Raw genomic sequence first — 20892 nt, 5'->3', positions numbered from 1 at the left:
CATTCTCTTCAATTTCCCTTGGGCCTCTGGGCTTTTCTCACTTGCTCTGATTTTCTGCAGACGTTACTGCAAGCCAGGATGCCCCGGGGCTCCGGCTGAGTGACCTGGAAGACCTGGAGGAAGAGGAGGAAGAGGAGGATGCGGAAGAAGAAGAAACCTTGGACACCGCTGAGGACAGGCTGGTGGAGTTTCACAAAGGCTCGCAGGAGTCTCTGCCAGCCCCGTGCGCCTCAGCTAGAGAGGGCCGGGTGCAGAGCCGGGAGTGCGGCCTGGAGGCGCCCTGCTTCTCCTTCAGCGAGCCCCCAGGGTCCGAAGAAGCCACCTTCATTGCGGCGGAGCCTGGGGGCCCTGCGATGATCATGCATTACACCTGCAGCGGCGAGAAACCGCGCATCTGGTCTCTGGCGCACACCGCGGCAGCCGGCGCTGCGGAAGGTGCGCCCTCAGCCAGGCCCAGGCCACGAGGTCCCGAGTGCCACAGGAGCCCCGCACAACGTCTAGGCTCCGCCAGGCGACCCGCGCTCCCCAGAGACTCCGCGTGCGAGGAATCTTCCCGCTTAGCCAAAGCCTTTGGAGACTCCACGTTGGCCCTGCACGGGCTGCCTCTGAACTGTGCGCCCTGTCCGAGGCGGAGGGAGCCTGCTGTGCTGTGCCAGTACCCTTCCGGAGCAGAAGGTAGTGGGTCCCCGAGGGTGCTGGGAGTGTCTGTCCAAAAGGCCACCGCCCCCAACCCAGCCATTACACACCCTCTCTGCCTTTGGCAGGAGCCTAGGTTCAGAACTGGTCCCAAGGCATCCTTCAAAGGGATACTGAGGGGTAAAGGGTCTAGTTCTCCTCCCTCCTTATTTCAAAGCCAAAAAATAGTAATAAACTCAGAGGGAGACACTAAATTACTAGGATCACACTGGAAAGACGGATCACCTTAGATCTATGTACTGTGATCCACTGTTCTGCTAATCGTGCCAGATGTGTATCTCCACATCCCTCTAGCACACATGCCCAGGTGCCCTGCCTGCCTTTTAGAGAAAAAGACTGATGTCCCTGATGTGCTAGTACCCATAGTCTCCTAGGGCTTGGCAGGTGCCCAAGATTTCAGAGACATTTTGGGGGTGGGGTGATCCAAACCACACTATGGGCCTAAGGTCACTTCTTGAGTCCAGCCTGCAGGCCTGCGATGGCCCACTAAAACCTCTGGGCAGTGTAGACATGCCCCTGACTTAGACCACTTGGGAGTCCATGGTGGGTGCTGTCCCTGGAGATCAAACACTCATAAAAAGGCTCATTCTCAAGCAAGGTAAAGCTTCTAGTCAGGGTCTCCTGCCTAGAACCTGGTATAGGGAAGTTTACCCTACAAAGGGGCATTTCCCAAGCATTTGACAGCCTCCAGAAATTACTGTCAGATTCTACTCTGTAGTATTTTCTCTCAGAATTAGCTACTGGCTTAGAAAACTGGGTTACACTGTTATTTGAATGTACACATAGCAGGTTCCTGCATCACCTCTGGGAAGCTCATTACTTCTAGACTCTTGCTTTCCTCTGATGAGGCACAGCTGACCTCGGATACCTTAGGACTTGCCAGCCACCAGCTGATCTTAGGGTTTTAATCAACCTTTCCTTTCTCAGCAGGTTAGCGCAATGGCCACGATTTGCAGAAGAATTTTGGAAATGGGTCTCACCTTTCAAACTCACGTCCATGCTAAGAAACTGTGAAACCTCGACTGTCAGCCAGGATGGAGAGTTTTCACTTGCTAAACAGATAACACACACAAAAACCCTCCCAGCAGCCATCCTGCACGCAGACCTGTTAGTGGAGTGGCGGGCAGTGTGAATCAGATTCCGGGAGGAGGTGGCAGGGCACCCTGTCTGAAGACTGGGTGAGTCCGCCCAGGGGACTCTGCGGGCTCCCTTCCTCTGCTGGATAAAAGGTCTGCGCCCTTCTCCTCGGGCTCACCCTGCCCCTCACTCTGCCCCATTCACGTTGTAATTCCATCGTTGATCTGGCCCCTAAGGACCACTCCCATCTTTTCCTCCACCTCCCTCAAGTCCTTAAAAATAATCAAGCAGAAACTTCACTGTGCGGCCTATCTGTGCCAGGGTGCTTGGAAAAGTCAAGGTGGAGGAGAGGATGCAGCCTGGGGTTCTGGGGGGTGAGGGGGCTGCAGACCTCAATTCCTTCAATTCCTAGAGCAGAGCTGACCCAGCAACCAGCGTGGAAGGATACCTATGGTTTAGGACCCAAAGCCCCAGTGCAACCACGCAGGCTGAAGCCCCTCTGAGGATGGAGAGCCAGAGCCCGGTGGAGAGTGATGTCCTGCTCTGTGCTAGGGAACAGGTTGTAAATTTCTAGGGAGGGGGTGATGGAGATAATCTTAGCTGTCCCTTGGTGCCTCGCTGGGGATCTGGTGATCGGGAGAGAAAAGCTAAGCTTAGTGAGAGGCCAGAGGGGCTGCTCTTTCTGCCCAGTTTCCATTGTTGGCCAACACTTCAGGTAAGGGCCAACCAAAGGGTGCGCGGTGAAGGGGGGGGGGGATGGCGCAGGTAGGGGGCTTTGTCCCCTGTGGAGTGGCATCCCGCTTTGGGGGTTGGGATTCAATTTTTAGGTGTCCTCAGGACACTGGCTGGAGGAGGCTCCTGAAGTTAGGTTGGAGTCCTAGGGTTCGGCGGCTTTGGCCTCAGGGAAGAGGGGCGGGACAGTGCCCTGGAGGGAAGTCGGGGGAGCTGACGGGACCTGAGGAGGGCAGCTAGCACCTGCGTGCACCGGCCAGATCCTCCAGTACCCGCAGCACCCACACGGGGCAGCTGCCTGCTGCAGCTGGCAGGGGATGACGATCTGCAGGGTCACCGCCGAACCGCAGCGAAGTCTGGTGCAAGAAGGCTTTGCCACCTTCCCAGGAGATTTTAAGACCTTTGGAGGCTGCCGAGAGGAGAGTTGAAAAGCAGAAAAGAGGGAGAGGAGCTGTCCTGAGACTGCACCGCATCCCCCAGACCCTTTGGCCCCACCTTCTCTTCTTTTCTTTAGAAAAGACCCCTGCGGAGTGGAGTCGTAAGGCCCTTTAATGATCCTGCATTACAAAAACACAAACTTAGAGCCGGGCCTGGTGGCAGGAGCGCTTGTAATCCCAGCATTTGGGAGGCTGAGACCAGAGGATGGAGGTTTGCGGATGGCCTCAGCTACTTAGTGAGGCCCTTTGCAACTAAATGAGATCCGGTTTCAAAATAAAGAATAAAAAATAGGGCAGGGGGTATAGCTCAGAGGTCAAATGTCCCTGGTTTCATCCCCAGACCTGAAAAAAAAAAAAAAACCCACAAACTTCAATCCTCAGACCAGGAAACTGAGGTCTAATGGGAAGGCAGGGGGCAGATTCAGAGTCACACAAGTCCTTGGTAGAGAGGGGCCCTGGCTTCCGATCTGAGTTCACTGCCCTTCTTCAAGTTCCTGCTCTCTTGCTTCCCTTCCTCCCTCCCTCCTTCCCTCCCTTCCTCCCTCTCTTCCTGGCTCGGCTTGCCTCCCCAGGGACACCCCCTCCCTGCTTGTTTTGCTCCTGGGCAACAGCTGGTCCCACCCCAGCCTCCCCCGGGACTCGCCAGTCGCCCTCACTGACCCGCGGCTTAGGGTCCGGAAAATTAAACTGCGAAAAGATAAACATTATTTCCAGTCGGCTTTGCGGGATTAACGCTTGTAATAAAGAGCATTAGCTGGAGGTTTCTTTCAAGGCGCTCTCGACCCCACCCCCTCCTGGGGGGCCAGGTAGACCCCTCAGATCCTGCACCAGGCGGCACAGGCTTCCCTGCGGGGCTTCGTTGAGGATGGGCTCTAGCTAGCTATTTAGTGGGAGGGAATAAGGACCCTTGACAGCACTGAGTCAGCCCTGGGAGATGGGACTCTGAAGTTCAGATTTGGAAAAGGGCCTCGCTGCCTATACCCAAGGTCGTACAGCTAAGCACCCAAGGTCATGTGGCTGAGCAGGGGCTAGAATCCAGGGGTCCAGGATGGGGAATCTAGTTTTCAGTCTGGTTTGCTACAGTTTCCAGCCAGCCAGCCTTAGGGAGCAGGCACAGTGAATCTTGGGAAAGGAGTCCCCCTCCCCACTTCTCCACCTTTCCACCCAGGCTCCCAGGAAGTTATTTCTTCATCTCCAGGAAACATTTCTTGTCTCTGAGAACCTTTCCCCCTTTCCCAGCCCAGAGCAGGAGTCGGCAGCCTAGGATTGTCTCAAAGACAGTGGGCTAAAATAGGGCTGGAGGGGGTAGGTAGCCTCACTCCAGAAACCTGCCTTCCCTTCTCAGTTGCAGGGCTGCCTTGTTGTGCAGCTTGGACAGGCCCCTTCCTCTCTTTGTTCCTCAGCCGTGCAATACTGAGATAATCTAGTTCTCCATGCTGGCGCTCAGTGTCCCCTCCAGAGGATGGCAGGCTCCAGGGGTCCAGGAGAAGAGCCTGAGAATGGCACGTCTGAGCCCGAGATTATCCCAGCCTCAGGTCTTCAGCCACAATCTGTTGCCACTATCTCTGCCCCCACCGAGAGCCTCCTGCAAATCTCCCAATATAATCTCCCAGAATCATATTTTGAATCGAGTTTTGATTAAACATCAGAGCAAAGAAAGGGAGGAGGTGGCTCTGCTCTCCTCTGCTCAGCCTGCAGGTGCCTACAGACAGCTGGACCAGCCATGAGCTCTGCAAAGTGAGCGTGGGTGGGTAAACGCAAAAGGTTGAGCTTGAGGTTTGGACTGACAACCCAGCTAAGGTGCCCTCTTCCTTGCCTGGGCAGTGGCAGTGGGTGGAGCCCCCTGGAGGAAGGGAAACTCCACCGGGGAAGCAGATCCATCCCCTGGGTCTTCTTCTGCCATTGATTTCCTCTTGTGCCAGGCATCACTAGTAAGGCAGTGGACTCACAGAGGATTCTCTGGCCACTTTTAACTTTAAGATTCTATGACCCTGCTAGTAATAATCACAGCCCCTGGAACCCTTTCCGTGGGCCAAACTCGGTACCCTGTTTCTTAGTCCATATGGATGCTGCAACAGAACAAACAGACTGGACAGCTTATACACTACAGCAATTCATTTCTCACGGTTCTGGGGAATGGAAGATCCAGACCAGCAGATTCGGTGTTTGGAGAGGACATTTTCTGGTTTCTGGGCAGCACTTTCTCATTGCATCTGCTTATGGTGGAAAAGGCAGAGCGTTCTCAGGGCTCTCTTTGGTAAGGTCCCGGATGTCGTTCAGGAAGGCTACACACTCAGGACCTAATCACCCCCAAGACCCCACCTTCGGATGCCATCACATTTAGGGTTTGGTTTCAATATAGGAATTTTTTTGGGGGGATGAACACACATTCAGTCTGTTGTACCATTGCCGAGGGCCTCACTAAGTTGCTGAGACTGGTCTAGAACCTGAGACCCTCCTGTCTCAGTCTCCCAGGTGCTGGAATTACAGGCTTCACCACCATGTCCAGCAAGACTGATTCCTAGACTCTCCTGATAATGCACTATTATTTTAAGGTTCTTTTATTCAATTATTAAGAGCATATGTTTTGGAGACTCTATGAATATATTAGTTCATGCTCTGGAATCCTGGCCTGAGTCCTGGTGGCTGAACCTCAAGTGGGCAGAGAGAACCTCAACTCAGCAGAAGGGCATGGGACCTGCTGCTGCCCAGAGTAAACTGGTTCCCAGTAACTGGTACCAGCGTTTCCTCCCAGATTTAATCTGAACTGACATCCAACTTCATCTGGTTCTGCTCTGGTACCTCATCCTGAAGCTCAAAGACTGCTTGTTCTTGGAGCAGAAGGAAGAGACCTAGGAACTAACCAACCCATCTCATTTGCCTGAAGACAACTTAGGATCCCAGGGTCAGAAGCATCTTAGTGCCCTGTACCTTAGTGCACAAAGAATTCTGTTCCTAAACATGAGCATACAGACAATAATCTGTACAAATTTGGGGAAATCAAATACTAGAAAGGAAAGACAGTATCTCAATTAAATAAAATAATTCTCTACCCTGGCTATCTCCCAACAGCCAGTTCTAGCCTGAATATTTAGAAAGTTTCCCTTCCTTCTTTCCTTCCTTCCTTCCTTCCTTCCTTCCTTCCTTCCTTCCTTCCTTTCTTTCTTGTAGTGCCTGTGATGGAATCCAGAGGCATTCTACCTCTGAATCACCAGCCCTACTTTATTCTTTATTTTGAAACAAGGTCTCATCAAGTTGTGGAGGGCTTCACTAAGTAGCTGAAGCTAGCTGAGAACCCAGTTCCTCCTGTCTCAACCTCCCAAGTACTGGGATTCCAAGCATGTACCACAACACCCGACAAAAATTCTTTCTTTTTTGAACAAAATTTCTTCTCCATGCAACTTTTGAAATTTATCTTCGGAACCAACAAGCCTTGCTGTTTTTTATGATTCATTCTTTCTTTTAACCTTCATGCCCCCCTAAGTGAGACATGTTTTTCCCTTTCTCTGGGATCAGAGTAAGAAATGAAGTCTTACTCTGAACATATTATTGAGGGCACACCTCAATAATATGGCAGAGGAGCCCCTCTATCAGCATAGTTAATTATCTTCATTAAAAGTTAAGTTGCAGCCAGAGGTAGGGTACATGCCTATAATCTCAGTACTTTGGAGGTTGAGACAGAAGGATCACAGGCTTGAGGACAGTCTCAGCAACTCAGTGAGATCTTGTTTAAAAATAAAAAATAAATAAAATAAAATAGAGTTGGGAGTGTAGCTCAGAGATAGAATGGCCCTAGGTTCAATCCCTAGTACTGCACACATATACACAAAAGTTAAGTTGCAGAGACACAGGATGACAAATACTTCATGTTATGACTTATATCCAAAGGCTAAAAAGTTGATCCCACAGAAAGAAAGAAAGAAAGAAAGAAAGAAAGAAAGAAAGAAAGAAAGAAAATAATACTGTTTTTTAGTGCCTGGGAAGGATGTGGGAGAAGAGGATGGACATAGGTTAAGAGGAACAGGAATACTGTTGGATAAAAGGAATAACTTTTATTAATTGTTTATTTCAAAATGGGAAATGGCTCTTCTTCTCCTTCTCCTCCTTCTCCTTCTCCTTCTTCTGGAATCCAGAGGCTTTCTACCTCCGGGCTATACTCCCAGACCTATTTTTTACTTTATTTGGAAACAGGGTCTCACTAAGTTGCTGAGAGCCTCACTAAGTAGCTGAGGCTGGCTTCGAACCTGTGCGATCCTCCTGTCTCAGCCTCCCAAGCGCGGGGATTAAAAGCGTGCGCCACCACGCCCGGCTGGGAGGTGGCTCTTCTGTAAGTTCTAGAATTCTCTCATCCGGATCAAGACTGAGATCAATGTTACTTGGATGTTGGTGGGTGGCAAGAATTGTTAAAGGCAAGCTAGCACCGAACAGAAACATCTCCTTTGAGGGCTGAAAGGGATTTGAGAAGGGAAGCATGTGGGTTATTCTGAAATCAGCATTATTTTGTGTCAGCCCACATTGCCAGGGGTAACACACTCTACTCTTTGGTGACTTCATCTGTATTAATGTAGAACATTTTGATGGATTAAATGTTCCCCCAAAACTTTTATGTGCTGAAATAAGAATACTCAAATTCATACCTGAGTGGTATTTGAAGACCTTTGAGAGGTATTTGGATTAGATGAGGTCATAAGGGTGGGGCCCCTGGTATGGCATTAGTGGCTTTATAAAAAGAGTAAGAGCGACCAGAGCTCCTGAGCTGCTTTGACTCATGTGTGTTGCCCTTGACCATGTTAAGATGCTGTAAAAGCCCAGGCAGTAGCTAAGTACATGAAAGTGCCATGCTCTTGGACTTCCAGCCAAACAGCTGTGAGCCAAATAAACTTCTCCATTTTTTATAGATTTCTTAGTCTTGGGTATTTTGTTATAGCAATAGAAAACAGACTAAGAGAAGCATGATAATTACCAATGGGATCACCAGAAACTTGTGTCTTCATTCACTGGGCTTTCCTCATTTGGACCATCTTTAAATTCATGACTGGGCTTTATTTAAAATCCAGCATACATACTCTACAACGCGGATACTAACAGTGAGAATGAGGAGGAGTTGAGCTGTGGTTCGGCCTGCATGGTGCATAACATCAGCCAGGACTATATATTTTTGTTTTAACTTTTAGCATTGATACCCAGATACCCCTGACCAATTAAATCCAACCTCTAGGGCTGTGGCCCAGCAGTATTTTTCAAAATTCTCATGTGATTCCAGAGTACAATAAATGCTGGGAATGAATGAATGAACTACAACCAGATGTTTATCTTTCCACCCTCAGCATTTTCTAGATGTGTGTGTGTGTGTGTGTGTGTGTGTGTGTGTGTGTGTGTGTGTGTGTAGAGGGGGTGGCAGCAGGGGGAGGGGAGAAAGTTGGCTGACAAAGTCTAGAAGCCTTTGGCTTCTACCAAGCTCTGTGCATCTCCTATTTTCCTCCATAGTAAATTCAGGTCTCCACTTCATGGGGAGAGTAGCAGAGTTTGTAGCCATCTTACCCAAGCTGCAGCACTGGTGAAGGGTCAGCTTTGACTGTACTGCCAGACTTAAGTCTTCCATTCAATACGCTGATGAGAGGCAAGCCTTAGTCAGCTGAGTGCTAGAATTAACCATCTGAAGTTTATGTCCTGACAGTTCTTCACCCTGAGAAGTGTAGGTCAAGGTGCCAGCAATTCCATTCCTGGCCAGGGCTTCTACCTGACTTGCAGAGGGTCACTTGCTCATGTAGAAAAGACAGAGAGCTTGCTATCTCTTGCTCTTGTAATGAGGACACAGCCCTAACAGATCATGCCCCACTCTTATAACTTCATTTAATCTTTATCATCTCTTCACAGGTCCTGTCTCCAGCTATAGTCACATTGAGGGTTAGGGCTTCAAGAAATAAATTAGAAGGAGACACAAATATAATAGGTTCTCACCCCAAACCCAAAGTGAAAAAGGGCAGTCAAGCAGTGGTGGCAAAGAAGAGGGTCCTGCCTCTCTGACGCTGGTCTGGTTGAGGCAGGGATCCTGCTCTATCCCCTCCTGTCAGTGCCCTGGCTTGACATGTCTGTCCCCTTGATGTGGGAGAAGAGGCTGGTGATATGCATTCAAGCACCGACTGCCTGACATTTCAGATAATTTCCTAACAACTCTCCACTCTATAAATAAGAAAAAAGTCTTAATGAAATGAAGCTTTTTGTCTGAGATCCAACAACCAGGAAGTAACAGATTTGGGGTACAAATCCAGGTTTGTGTAACCCCAAAGCCTGTGCCAAAAAGGTTGAAAGTCTGGGGAATATCTCCATGGTAGAACAATTGCCTAGCGAACGTGAGGCCCTGGGTTTGACAGAGTTAGGGCACTGAGTATACCCACTCTAAGGTCTTGCTGTGCGACACAGTGGTAAGAACACAGCCTTTGAAACCAAGCCAACTGAGTTTGAATCCTAGCTCTGCCCTTTCCTAGCTGTATAACCTCAGACACATGACATAACCTCTCTGGACCTTGGTTTCCTTGCCTCCAAAATGGGAATAATAACAGGACCTACCCGACGGGACTATTGTGAAGACTAAACAGTTAGTACCTGAAGTATTAGGATTGTGTCTGGCCCACGTTTTGGCAAACATCAGCTGGAACTGCCCTCCTGCTCCCCTGCTCAGCGGGCCCTGCTTGGAATCACTGCTGGTCCCCACAACTCATTATGCCAAGTTGATGTCACACGTGTCTCTCTTTACCTAGAGCAAAGACATGGGGTCATTTGTCCGGGTGTCCATTTAGGGAGAAATCTCACCAAACAGATTTTATGAATTGCTCTCACTTCCCCTCTTCAAGATTAATGGCGCAGTTGCCCACGGTCAGTCCTTCTGTGGTCGCAGCTAATGACTTCAACCCTCAACACGTTTCCTCTGCATTTGCTTCAAAAAAATCATTCCGAAGAGCAAGACTGCTTTAATAGCCACTTGGTACTAATGATGCCTTTTAAGTGCATAAAGAGAATCTCTAAGTACCAAACTGGAGGCCTATCACTGGGGACAACAGCTATTGACATTGGCACACCATGCAAGGTCAGAGTAGCTGCAGGACACTGGACAGCTACTTGTCTTAACAGTGGGACAAAATTTCAGTACATTGAAAAACTCCTCATTGTTCCCCACTGCTCCCCAAACTTGCCCACTAGCGCTGGGTACCCTGGCCCGCCGTGTGCAGGTCGCAGCTCACCAGCCTCTGTTATTTCTCCTTTCACCTGCAAGATTTAGGCCATATGCAAACATGTATTATTTTTACATCAAAATTTTTATTCACTTTTGCATATTTAAATAAATGTGGTTTTTTTTTTTTTTGGAACAGAAGGCAGTGTCTTATGGTGTCCCATTATTTACATCTGCCCTTCTCTTACTGCCTGGCTACCACAGAGCACTCTGATGGCAGGGAGCTTGGAAGCCTGAGTAAGAATGTGGATCCAGGAATCAGACCAAGCTAGGTTCATTTTCCTGTCCTGTGAGCATGTGTTTCTGGGTGACAGTGAACAACTTTCTTTAACATGTCTGAGCCCCAGTTTCTTTATAAGTAAAATGGGATAAAACTAGAATTTAGTTCCCAGATGATGGCGAGGCTGAGTCAGTTGGATAGTTAAGTCTTCATTGAACTGAGGACTGCCGTGCACGCATGCAGCAAATTTAGCTTACTAACTTGTTCAGCTAAGGCTGATCTCCAGAGAAAATGAGGAGCAGTCTAAGCTTGCCATTCACATCCTGACGATCAGTGAGGATCAGTCTCACGCATGAGGTCCCAGCCCTGGCAGCAAAGGGCTGCTCCTCAGATGCTGGAAATTGGAGCATGGGGTGCCCCATGCCTCACCATGACATCGTTCTTGCCCTTGGGAGCCGTCCTCCCTCACCGGGAGAGTGCTCCTTTCCATTACCAGCTGCCACCTCAACACAAGCCCGTGTGGCCAGATATAGCACATCGAGCCTGCCATCTTGTCTAGCCCCCAATCCTGCATCTCCTCACTTCCCAGGAAGACTCCAGCCTTTCATTTTTGCCTTTCATTTTTGAAATGTGTTCATTCTTATTCATCCTTTTGCTGTTGTGGCATCTGTTTGGGCCCCATCTATTGGGCCAGGGCAGAGGCATGAAGGGAGATGCCTGCAGGAAAGGTTCCTGGGAGCTGGTTGGAGCCAGAAGAGGCATGGCAGAAGGGTGGTCCAGAAGCAGACAGAGAGCAGGAGGAGAGGGAAGGAAATAGGAGGGGGGGAAGCAGAAATGAAGCCTGGTGGGGCAAGATGAGGATGGGAGATAAGGACCTGAAGACCAATGGTGCTCAGGGTTCTCAACTCAGAGGGTGAAGTCAAGCCACAGAGTGAGCAAGGTTGGGCAGCTTCAGAAATTAAGTCTCTATTGCTGGACACTCAGCGACATTGCCTCAGTGAGCAGCACGTGAGGCAGGAGAGAGTGGGGAACTGGTCACATTTTTTTTTTTACAAAACTGAGTTCTCAAGCACACAATCCAACCAAGGTCCACACACTTCTCATTTGGGGTTTAGCTGGCATCCCTGTGCCTGTGGGCAGCAGGGAAGCTGCCCCAGGAACAGTGTAGAAGCTCCATCTGTGGGTCCTCCCACGCCTTCTTCATCTAAAGCTCAGCTACTGTTCAGCCCGGTCTCATAATGGTGATATTTGACATATGACACCCATGAGTTTCACTTGACCTCTTTGTCGGGTGCCGTTAAATGGCCTGAAGTTAAAATGTTAATTATCATTAATCATTTTTTTTAACGAAATGGCTTTGCCAATCCATAAATTCAGCAGAGAGAGGCCTCTTTCGTGGATGTGACAGCTTATGGAACACTGATCCCTGGAGAAGGCACCTGAACATCATGCGGATGTTTCTAGAGGTGTCAGTTACAGAAGAAAATAAAAATGGCTGACTACAGGTGGGATACAAATGATAGAAAATGACTCAGGATGAGAGAGAGAGAGAGAGAGAGAGAGAGAGAGAGAGAGAGAGAGAGAGAGAGAGAGAGAGAGAGGGGAAGGAAATTCAGTCTATTCAGTCTATTTTGCTCACCCTTTCCCCTGGAGCGATCTCAGTGACTGACAAAAGGTAGACCCCAAAAAACCTATGCTGGAAAAATAAGTGAACGAGGAATGGGAGGTCAGACAAGGGAAAGAGGAGAAGGACTGAGGGGAGGAGATGTTTTACAGAAATTTGGAGAGTAGATCAAAGATGTATGAGTAGAAAAGAGACCCATTTCTGCTTTGAGTTCAAGATCCTAGGAACCTCCATAGTTATGTACTTATTTTTGGCTAGATGCACAAAAGCTCAATTATCTCCCTCATATTTGTTCAAGAAAAACCTTTCTTTAAAAATCCAATACAAGATATTAAATGAATATTTTTAAAAATACAAGCATGAATATTTCAGGGTAAACTCAGAAGGGTTTTAAATGAATATTAAAATTAACCCCACATTTGTACCTATAATTTTAATATAGGTAGAGGTGTAAGTTACAGAACACAATTATGTACCTATAATTTTAATATCAATTAAAATTATAGGTACAAATATGCATGGAAAAGCGGATTTCAAGGTCATGTGCCAAAATGTGGATTGTTGTTATCTCTGGAAAATGAGATTGTATTTTAATGGTTTTAGTTTATGTCTTTATCTTTCTAAATGTTCTACAAGGTTAATGAAAAAACACCTAATAAATCTGAATGTACAAATGTGAACAATGAGGGACAGGAGGGAGGGGTGGCTGCACGCTCAGCCTGTCCCACCTAAGTGGGTGATGCCCCATTATTTGGGGTTCATCACTCTGAGCTCAGGAAGTCTGCAGCTAGAAGGAATGTAATGAGACCCTGCAGGGCTGATGTCAGACTCCACAGCTGAGGACCGTAATGGGTGACCAGATGCCAGAGTGGCCTAAAGGACATGCTAGAATAATCTCTGGATGAGGACATGTGGAAACAAGAATGTTTTCCCAGGGATCCATGTGTGGACTTTAGGGGACTCTCTGAACCTCTTAAAACCGTCTGCTGAGCTTTGTGCACATAGGCAATGTTCCAGCAGAGGACACTTTTCATCTTCACCAGCTACTTAAGGAAGGAACAGGCCAGTGGTCTTCTAAAAGTTCAGCCTCTCTGGAGTAGGGGGATATGTATTACTATTGGCAAAAATGTCTCAAAGAGGAAAAATACAGATGTGTTTATTTATAAGTGATATGCACATACTATAACATACAACACACATATGCACAAAATAATCATTTTACCAAGCTAGAAAATAAGAAATCCTAGTATTTTCATTTCATATCCAAGGGATCATATCCAATTTCCCTCGAAAGCACTGGTCCCTTTTTGGAGAAAGTAGCTCAGAAATCAGTGAGGAGCTGCTTATCTCCCTTCTCCCCAGTTAAAGTGACCCCCAAGGTGGGTTGTCAAGTTCCATGAGCAGAAGAGAACTCCCGAGTCAAATGTGACATTTCCAAAACACTGCAAGCCCATAGAACACTCTACAGCATCAGGAAGAAATAGATACACTACCTTCAGGCAGAGTGTTTCTAATCTTTGGGCTGTTGGCTAAAGTATCCACAGCCTCAAAGTTGTGCCACAGTCTCAACTTTCAATTCAAGCAGGGTGGCTTTACTCTTAGGATTTAATATAATCAAACAGATGAGGGTCACAGCATGAATGACCATCCAGAGCCCATTACCCTCCACCTTGGCTCTCACCTTTCTGACATGTGCCAGGTCTGTGTTAAATTCAGATAATCAGAGGGGCCCTAACAATTTAGCATCACCTCTCTGTTCATCATTCCTAAGTGAAAATGCGCAGAGCAGTTGCCAGATCAGGCTGATGTGGACTTGCCTCTGCCTAGGCACCTTCTGGACTTAGTGTTTTAAGGTCTATTTTTTTCTCTAGGATTCTGGTACCCATATCTCTTCATGGAGCAAGAGAGAGATAAAATACAGCTGACCTTCTCTCACTTGTATTTCTGTTTGTTTGGCTTTTTTCCTATCTTTGATATAATCAAATCCTTACATAGACTCTAAAAGAAAGAAAAAGTATAAAACAAACTCTCTTCAACACTGATTCAAAGGCTGTGCATAAGTATTATGAATTTGAATTTAGCGGTATATATGAACTAAAAAGGGATGGGGGAGGTTGATAGAGACAATGGGGAGTACAAAATCACCTAACCTTTTTTGCATAGATTTTTAGTTTAAAGATGTATTTATTCTTTCGTGAAGTGTCTATTTAGTTCGCTTGCCCATTTTTTGGTTCGATCATTTTTTAGTGTTAAGTTTCTCCAGTTCTCTGTATATTCTAGATATTAGTCCTCTATTGGAGGTGTAGGTGGCAAAAATCTTCTCCCATTCTGTTGGCTCTCGGTTGAGGTTCTTGACAGTTTCCTTTGCTGAACAGAAGCTCTTCAATTTCATGCAATCTCATGCATTGATTCACATTTTGGTTTGTTGTGCCTTTGAGGTCTTGTTGAGAAAGTATTTATCTGTGCCTATGTGTTGCAGTGTTGGACCTATGCTCTCTTAGAGATGCAAATCAAAACTACCCTGAGATTCCACCTAACTCCAACTAGAATGGCAATCATTCAAAACACAAACAACAACAGATGCTCGTGAGGATGTGGAGAAACGGGAACTCTAAAACATTGTTGGTGGGATTGCAAATTAGTACAACCACTTTGGAAAACAGTATGGAGAATCCTCAGAAGAATAAGAACAAATCTACCATTCAATCCAGCAATACCACTTCTGGCTATCTACCCAAAAGAAAGGAAACCAAACTACCAAACTAATGCATGTGTATCTATGTTCATAGCTGCACAATTCACCATAGCCAAACTGTGGAAGCAGCCAAGATGTCCATCAACAGATGAAAGGATTACAAAACTGGGATGCATACACAATGGAATTTTACTCAGCCATAAAAAATATAATTGTGGTATTTTCAGGGAAATGGATGGATCTTGAGGACATTATGTTAAGCAAGATTAGTCAGTCAAAAAAAGTAAGGAATTGGATGCTTTCCCTAATATGTGAAAGCTAGGGTGAATGGGGTCATAGGAGGAACTCCAGGTGAAAAAGGAGATCCTAGAGCCGGGCGTGGTGGCGCACGCTTGTAATCCCCACGCTTGGGAGGCTGAGACAGGAGGATCGCACGGGTTCGAAGCCAGTCTCAGCTGCTTGGTGAGGCTCTCAGCAACTTAGTGAGACCCTGTTTCCAAATAAAATATAAAGAAAAGGTCTGGGAGTATAGCCCAGAGGTAGAAAGCCTCTGGGTTTCACCCCCAGTACCACACACACAAAAAAGAAAGAAAGAAAGAAAGAAAGAAAGAAAGAAAGAAAGAAAGAAAGAAAGAAAGAAAGAAAGAAAGAAAGAAAGAAAGAAAAAGGAGATCCTATGGAGGAGCAAATAATGCAACCTAACTGTGGGGATGGGAGGTGGGGAGAGGGAAACTCTTTAAAGCGCATGATGTACTTATTCATATCAAAGTCAACCACTAAATCAAGCATGGGAGGGAGGGATGGGGAGGGAGTGAGGTGGGGACTGGGTGGGGGCTGGCTGGGTGATGTGTACATTTATGTCTACACACATTTTTTACCCCATTATGATGTGTAAATACAATGCACTAATTAAAAATCTTTAAAATGTATTTATTTTTGACAAAAGATTTCTTTAGGTTAAGAAATAATCATTGTGTGTAGTTATGGAGTGCTAACATTTCTACTTGTTTTTGGCAAGAGTCGTTTAAATCACCTCGTGTTCTTTGTAGTTCACAAAGTTCTTTTAAAATCTTGGTTGATATTCTCCCCAGCCATAGAACATAGGTGTGGGTATATGTGGCAAATGCTGGGGTGCACTGCTCAGATCACACCAGGACTAAAATGCTCTTTGCCAGCTTCTAGGACCCTCGGCTGCTGGTGGCTTTCAGCCTCCAATGATACATGAGACTACCTATATCCCACATTCTGCCTATACTTGATGTTATCTGATGTTTAAAAGTCTGGATAGGATAGTGGGTGTGCAAGTGCATTTCATTTTTATTTTTTTTAATTTATTATTGGTGCATTGTAGTTGTATATCTTAATGGAGTACAAGATGGTAGAGGCACACATGCACACATCACCCAATTAGCCCTTATCCAATTCCCACCCCATTCCCTCTCCCCTCCGTCCTTCTCAAGTTTGGCTTAGTGACTGACTTTGATATGTTTGTGAATGCTCATCATGTACATTAGGAAATTGCCCTCTTCCCCTCCCATCCCCCTCAGATCGCCTTATTTGCTCATCTATTGTATCTTTTGATTCCAGCTTCCTTGTTACTAGTGAGGTCAGACAACTTTTCTTTGTGACTCACCTGTCCATATTCCTTACCACTTTTTCTGCCGGAGACTGGTTTTTCTCTTATTGATTTACAAAATCTCTTATTATAGTCTCAGTACTAATCCTATGTTCACTTTATACATTGTAAACATTTTCCTCCAGCCTGTGAGTTGTCTTTTAACCATCACATTCTTCAGAAACAGGGTAAGACTGAGTTAGATGCAGAAGTGTGGATTTATGCAGGAGCTCTTGTTCTCTTTGGAGATAGTTATTAATCACCTTCTGGATGCTCTACATTGAGCGAGGCACTGTGGACAGAACAGAGCTGACGTGGCCATGTGGCCTGTCCCCCAAAGAGCTTTGAATTGGGAAGTGGAGGGGGGTGCACCGCTGTGAACAAAGGTGACCCTAGGTGGAATGTAAAAGGGTTAGAAGGACAGTCATGCATACAGTCATTGAATGAGGACAGGGTGTCCCCACCTACTGTGGTTTAATGTGTTAAGAATTTAATCTCCAGGTTCCTGTGTGAATGGTATCTGGAGGTGGAGTCGTGGGGAGGTGACGGGCGTGGAGAGCTCTGCCTTATGAACCAGCTAGTCCAATTGTGGCTATCAAACCCATAGGATATCGAGTGTGTTATTGCAGCTACTGTTATAGAAGTGAGCTCTCGCAATCAAGCACTAACCCAACCCGACCCTGCTTAGCTTCTGAGATGAGATCTAGTGCTTTCAGGGTGTGGGAGGCTGAGATAGGAGGGTTGGAGGACAGCCTCAGCAAGTAGTGAGATTTTAATGAGCCTAGTGAGGCCTTATTTCAAAAATAATAATAATAAAGTGGGACTGGGAATGTAGCTCAGAGGAAGAATGGCCCTGAGTTCAGTCCCCACACCACAAACATAATAAGAAAGAAAGAAAGAAAGAAAGAAAGAAAGAAAGAAAGAAAGAAAGAAAGAAAGAAAGAAAGAACTCTCTGACATGTTCTCTCTGTCTCCCCATGTGATGCCCTCCCCTATGCCAGGATGCAGCAAGAAGGCCTCACCAGCTACCCCTGCCGTTCTCTGGGATGCCCCAACCTCTAAAACCATCAGCTATAAACTTTTATTCATTTTAAATGATCCAATCTGTGGTATTCAGTTATATCAACATAGAAAGGACCAAAACACTACCCCAGAAAGTTAATACTGTATAAATGAATAACTAACTATACATAACTTAAATCTGTCATTTAAATAAGGGACATTCATGCTAACCAGGGCTTGGGGACATAAGTTTGGCGTGGGCCAATTTACGCTTAAGAATCTCTTATGAAACCAGCCACTGCCTTAAAAAAAAAAGTATCTTTTTTTTTTTTGGTGGTACTGGGGATGGAAAAACTCAGGGGCATTCTACCTCTGAGCTATACACCCAAACCTATTTTAATCTTTTATTTGGAAAACAGGCTTTCCTAAGTTGCAGATGGCCTCACTAGGTTGCTGAGGCTGCTTTGAACCTGCAATCCTCCTGTCTCAGCATCCCAAGTACTTGGATTACAAGTGTGTGCCACCATGCTGGGCTAAAAATAATGTAATCTATCCTAATAAATACACATCAAGCACTGCATTACAATTCCATGTGCCTACTTTCTCCCCTACTCTCCTATCCTGTCCAACTCAAGGAGACCATAACCTGCTTGGGGTGGGGAGCTGTGTTGTTTATTCCCAACCACGCCCAGCACTGTGTCTGACACAGGAGAGGCTGATTTAACAGATGACTAATAGACTGACCAGTGGGTCCTTCTGTTCTCGACCCTAGGGCACGGGTGAAAGATATGCTAAGCACTGGATGTCTGTCCCTCTTTCTGATGGAAAAATAATTCATACAAGGGGGAAATATAGAAAACTTCAAATGTTGGGAGTCAGGAGACATGGATTCTAATCCTTCAGTGATCATGTCTAATCCCTAAAAGAATGTAGCCAAGTGCTTTCCTCTTAAACCTTAGTTATTAATCACTAAAGGGCTTCTTAGTCCCTTTGATGGCTTCAATTTATTCTTTTACAGTCATGGAGACTGGAAGTCCAGAATCAAGGTCCTGGAGAATCATGGCTCAGAAGGTCTTGGGAGAGGTGCTTCCTGGTGGCTCCTGGTGTTGCTTGGTTTGTGTTAGCACCACCCCAGTCTCTTCCTCTTTCTTCATTTAGCTGCCGCCGCCTCCTCCTCCTCCTCCTCCTTCTCCTCCTCCTCCTTCTCCTCCTCCTCCTCCTCCTCCTCCTTCTCTATCACTTATAAAGACACCGGTTATGGGATTTTAGGGCCCTAAATTCAGGATGACCACGCCTCAATATGATCCATTTAATTACACCTACCAAGATCTTATTTCCAAATCAAGTCATATTCATGGGTAGTGGGGATTAGAATTCAGCTACTTATTTTTGACTGTGGGAGGAACAATTTAAGCCACAAAAGAAGGGACAGATAAAATGAATCTTAAACTATATTCTAGGCCTAACATCTTTTTAGCTCCAGTCTTGGTGGTCTAAGGAGAGGCATCTGAGGAAGTAGAAAGAAGGATTCTCCCACAGCAGCGGGGTGAGTTAACATAATTACATATGCCTCAACCAGCTTGGGGGGGGGGGGGTAGAAGCAGGCTCTTTGTCCTCTTGTGCACTCTACAAAAAAAAAAAAAAAGCCACTTTTCCCAAGATCCAGGGGATATGAAAGGCACAATCCTTGAGCAAAGAGGAACAGGAAGAGTTCCAGCTTTTCACCCTCCAGGCAAGGGGTCATTCCAAGTAGTTGTAAGGTGGCGTGTGCATGTGCTCCAAAACTTTGAGGATCCCTCAAAAAAAAAATGATCTTTTCTCAGCTGGTCATAGGAGAAGCTGCATTCGCAACAATTGGGCCTACTCACTCCCCATGCCCCAGCCTGCCATGTGTAGAAGCTTCTGGTCCTTTCTATTTATGGGGCCATCCAAGTATCATCAGAGATTTTTATCAGACAACTGCCACCCCCAGGCTGGGCATCTCCCAATATTTTTAAAGTATCACTTGAAAAGCCAGCCATCGTTGGGCATGATGGCACATGCTTGTAATCCCAGTACTTGGGAGGCTGAGTCAAGAGGATCACAGGTTCAAAGCCAGTCTCAGCTTCTTAGCAAGGTCCTTCACAACTCAGTGAGACTGTTTCAAAAATGGAAAGACTAGGAAGCCAGGCTTGGTGGTGCATGCTTGTAATCCCAGCGCTTGGGAGACTGAGAAGGAGGATCTCACAGGTTTGAAGCCAGCCTCAGCTATTCAGTGAGACTCTCGGCAACTTAGTGAGACCCTGTTTCCAAATAAAGTATAAAATAGCTCTGGGAGTATAGCCGGGAGGTAGAAAAGTCCCTGGGTTCTACCCCCAGTACCACCAAAAAATAAAAAATGAAATGAAAAGATTAAAAAAAATAGGGTTGGGGGTATAGCTTGGAGGTACAATGCTCCTGGGTTCTATTCCCAGTACTGAAAAAAAATAAATAAAAATAAAAAAATAAAAATAAAAATAGAATAGGGCTCTGGGTCTAGTACAGAGGTAGAATGCCCCTGGGTTCAATTCTCACTAACACACACACACACACACACACACACACACACACACACACAATATAATAATGATAATAATTTAATTAATTAATTATTATAATCTTTAACTATCAAACAGTATTTGTGTCTGCACTTGAATCAAGTCAGGATAATAGCATTTCCCAAACCAGGTCTGTGCTGAAGGGCTGCAGGTTTCAGCTTCTTTGGGCTCAGTGTGTATCCTCAGAGTATTTGCCATTTGTTGGTAGAGCTCAGATCTGGGGTCCTGCACCAACACAAACGGGAATCATGGGCAAACCTCAGCAATCACCAGCAGGAGGGGCACCTGGAAAAGTTCCTCTTGCAGAGAAGGGGTGCACGTGTGAATTGTTGGGGAGGTATTAAAATTCAACAACTGGTGAGTACAGGTACTGAAGGCAGGCAACGGGGCCAACTTCCCCCAGGAAGGACAGGAAGGACCTCTGGGCACCGCCGTCTGGATGTCCTGGGAAGGCGGTTCCTGGAAGAGCTGCTCAGCAGATGATTCCATGAAGATCCTCTGGTAGTAAGCAGCAGAAACCTACTCCAGCTCCCTGGAGCAGAAAGAAACTGATTGGAAGGTCCTGGGAGTGTGGTGGGGACCAGGCCTGGAGAGCCACTGGCCTGGGCAGTTCTGGGAGTCTGAGCAACAGGAACTACTCGTCAATCTTTCTGATTACTCTGCCAGAGACAGCAGCCAAAAGCCCCCACCCCCACCCCAGGGCCGCCTGAGCCTTGTGCTCCTTCCCACTCTTCTCATCTCTGCTAAAGGAAGGTGGGGCCCATCGATGCAATGCCCTGCCGGTATTATTGAGTGGGAGAAGGAAAAGTCCTCCGATGGAGACTGCGGTGTTGTCTTAGCCAGCAGGAACGCGGAGGGCATCGCCGGAGGGGCACTGTTTACAGAGGTACTGGCTGAGGGCGCCAGCAGGGTGGAGACGCAGCCAGAGAATGGCAGCAACAGGAGCCGGGAGTGTTATTAGTGAGACCCGAGAGATACAAGCCAGGC

The 20892-nt window shown here is 46.6% G+C and overlaps 1 protein-coding gene across 1 annotated transcript in view; it reads left to right on the top strand.

Annotated features, from left to right (window-relative positions):
• IRX6 (iroquois homeobox 6) overlaps positions 1-20892 on the top strand; it is a gene marked incomplete at both ends in the record, with an annotated part of 34891 nt that overhangs the window by 3098 nt on the left and 10901 nt on the right. Inside the window, one exon of the mRNA XM_080703534.1 lies at positions 61-675. Within this exon, the coding sequence (XP_080559660.1) occupies positions 61-675 (615 nt within the window). The remainder of the gene's footprint in view (positions 1-60; positions 676-20892) is intronic.

Source organism: Muscardinus avellanarius (genome assembly GCF_963383645.1).
Source record: "Muscardinus avellanarius genome assembly, chromosome: 10".
Lineage (NCBI taxonomy): Eukaryota > Metazoa > Chordata > Mammalia > Rodentia > Gliridae > Muscardinus > Muscardinus avellanarius.
The sequence above is the reverse complement of the archived record's forward strand: the minus strand, read 5'-3'. Positions and strand labels throughout refer to the sequence as shown.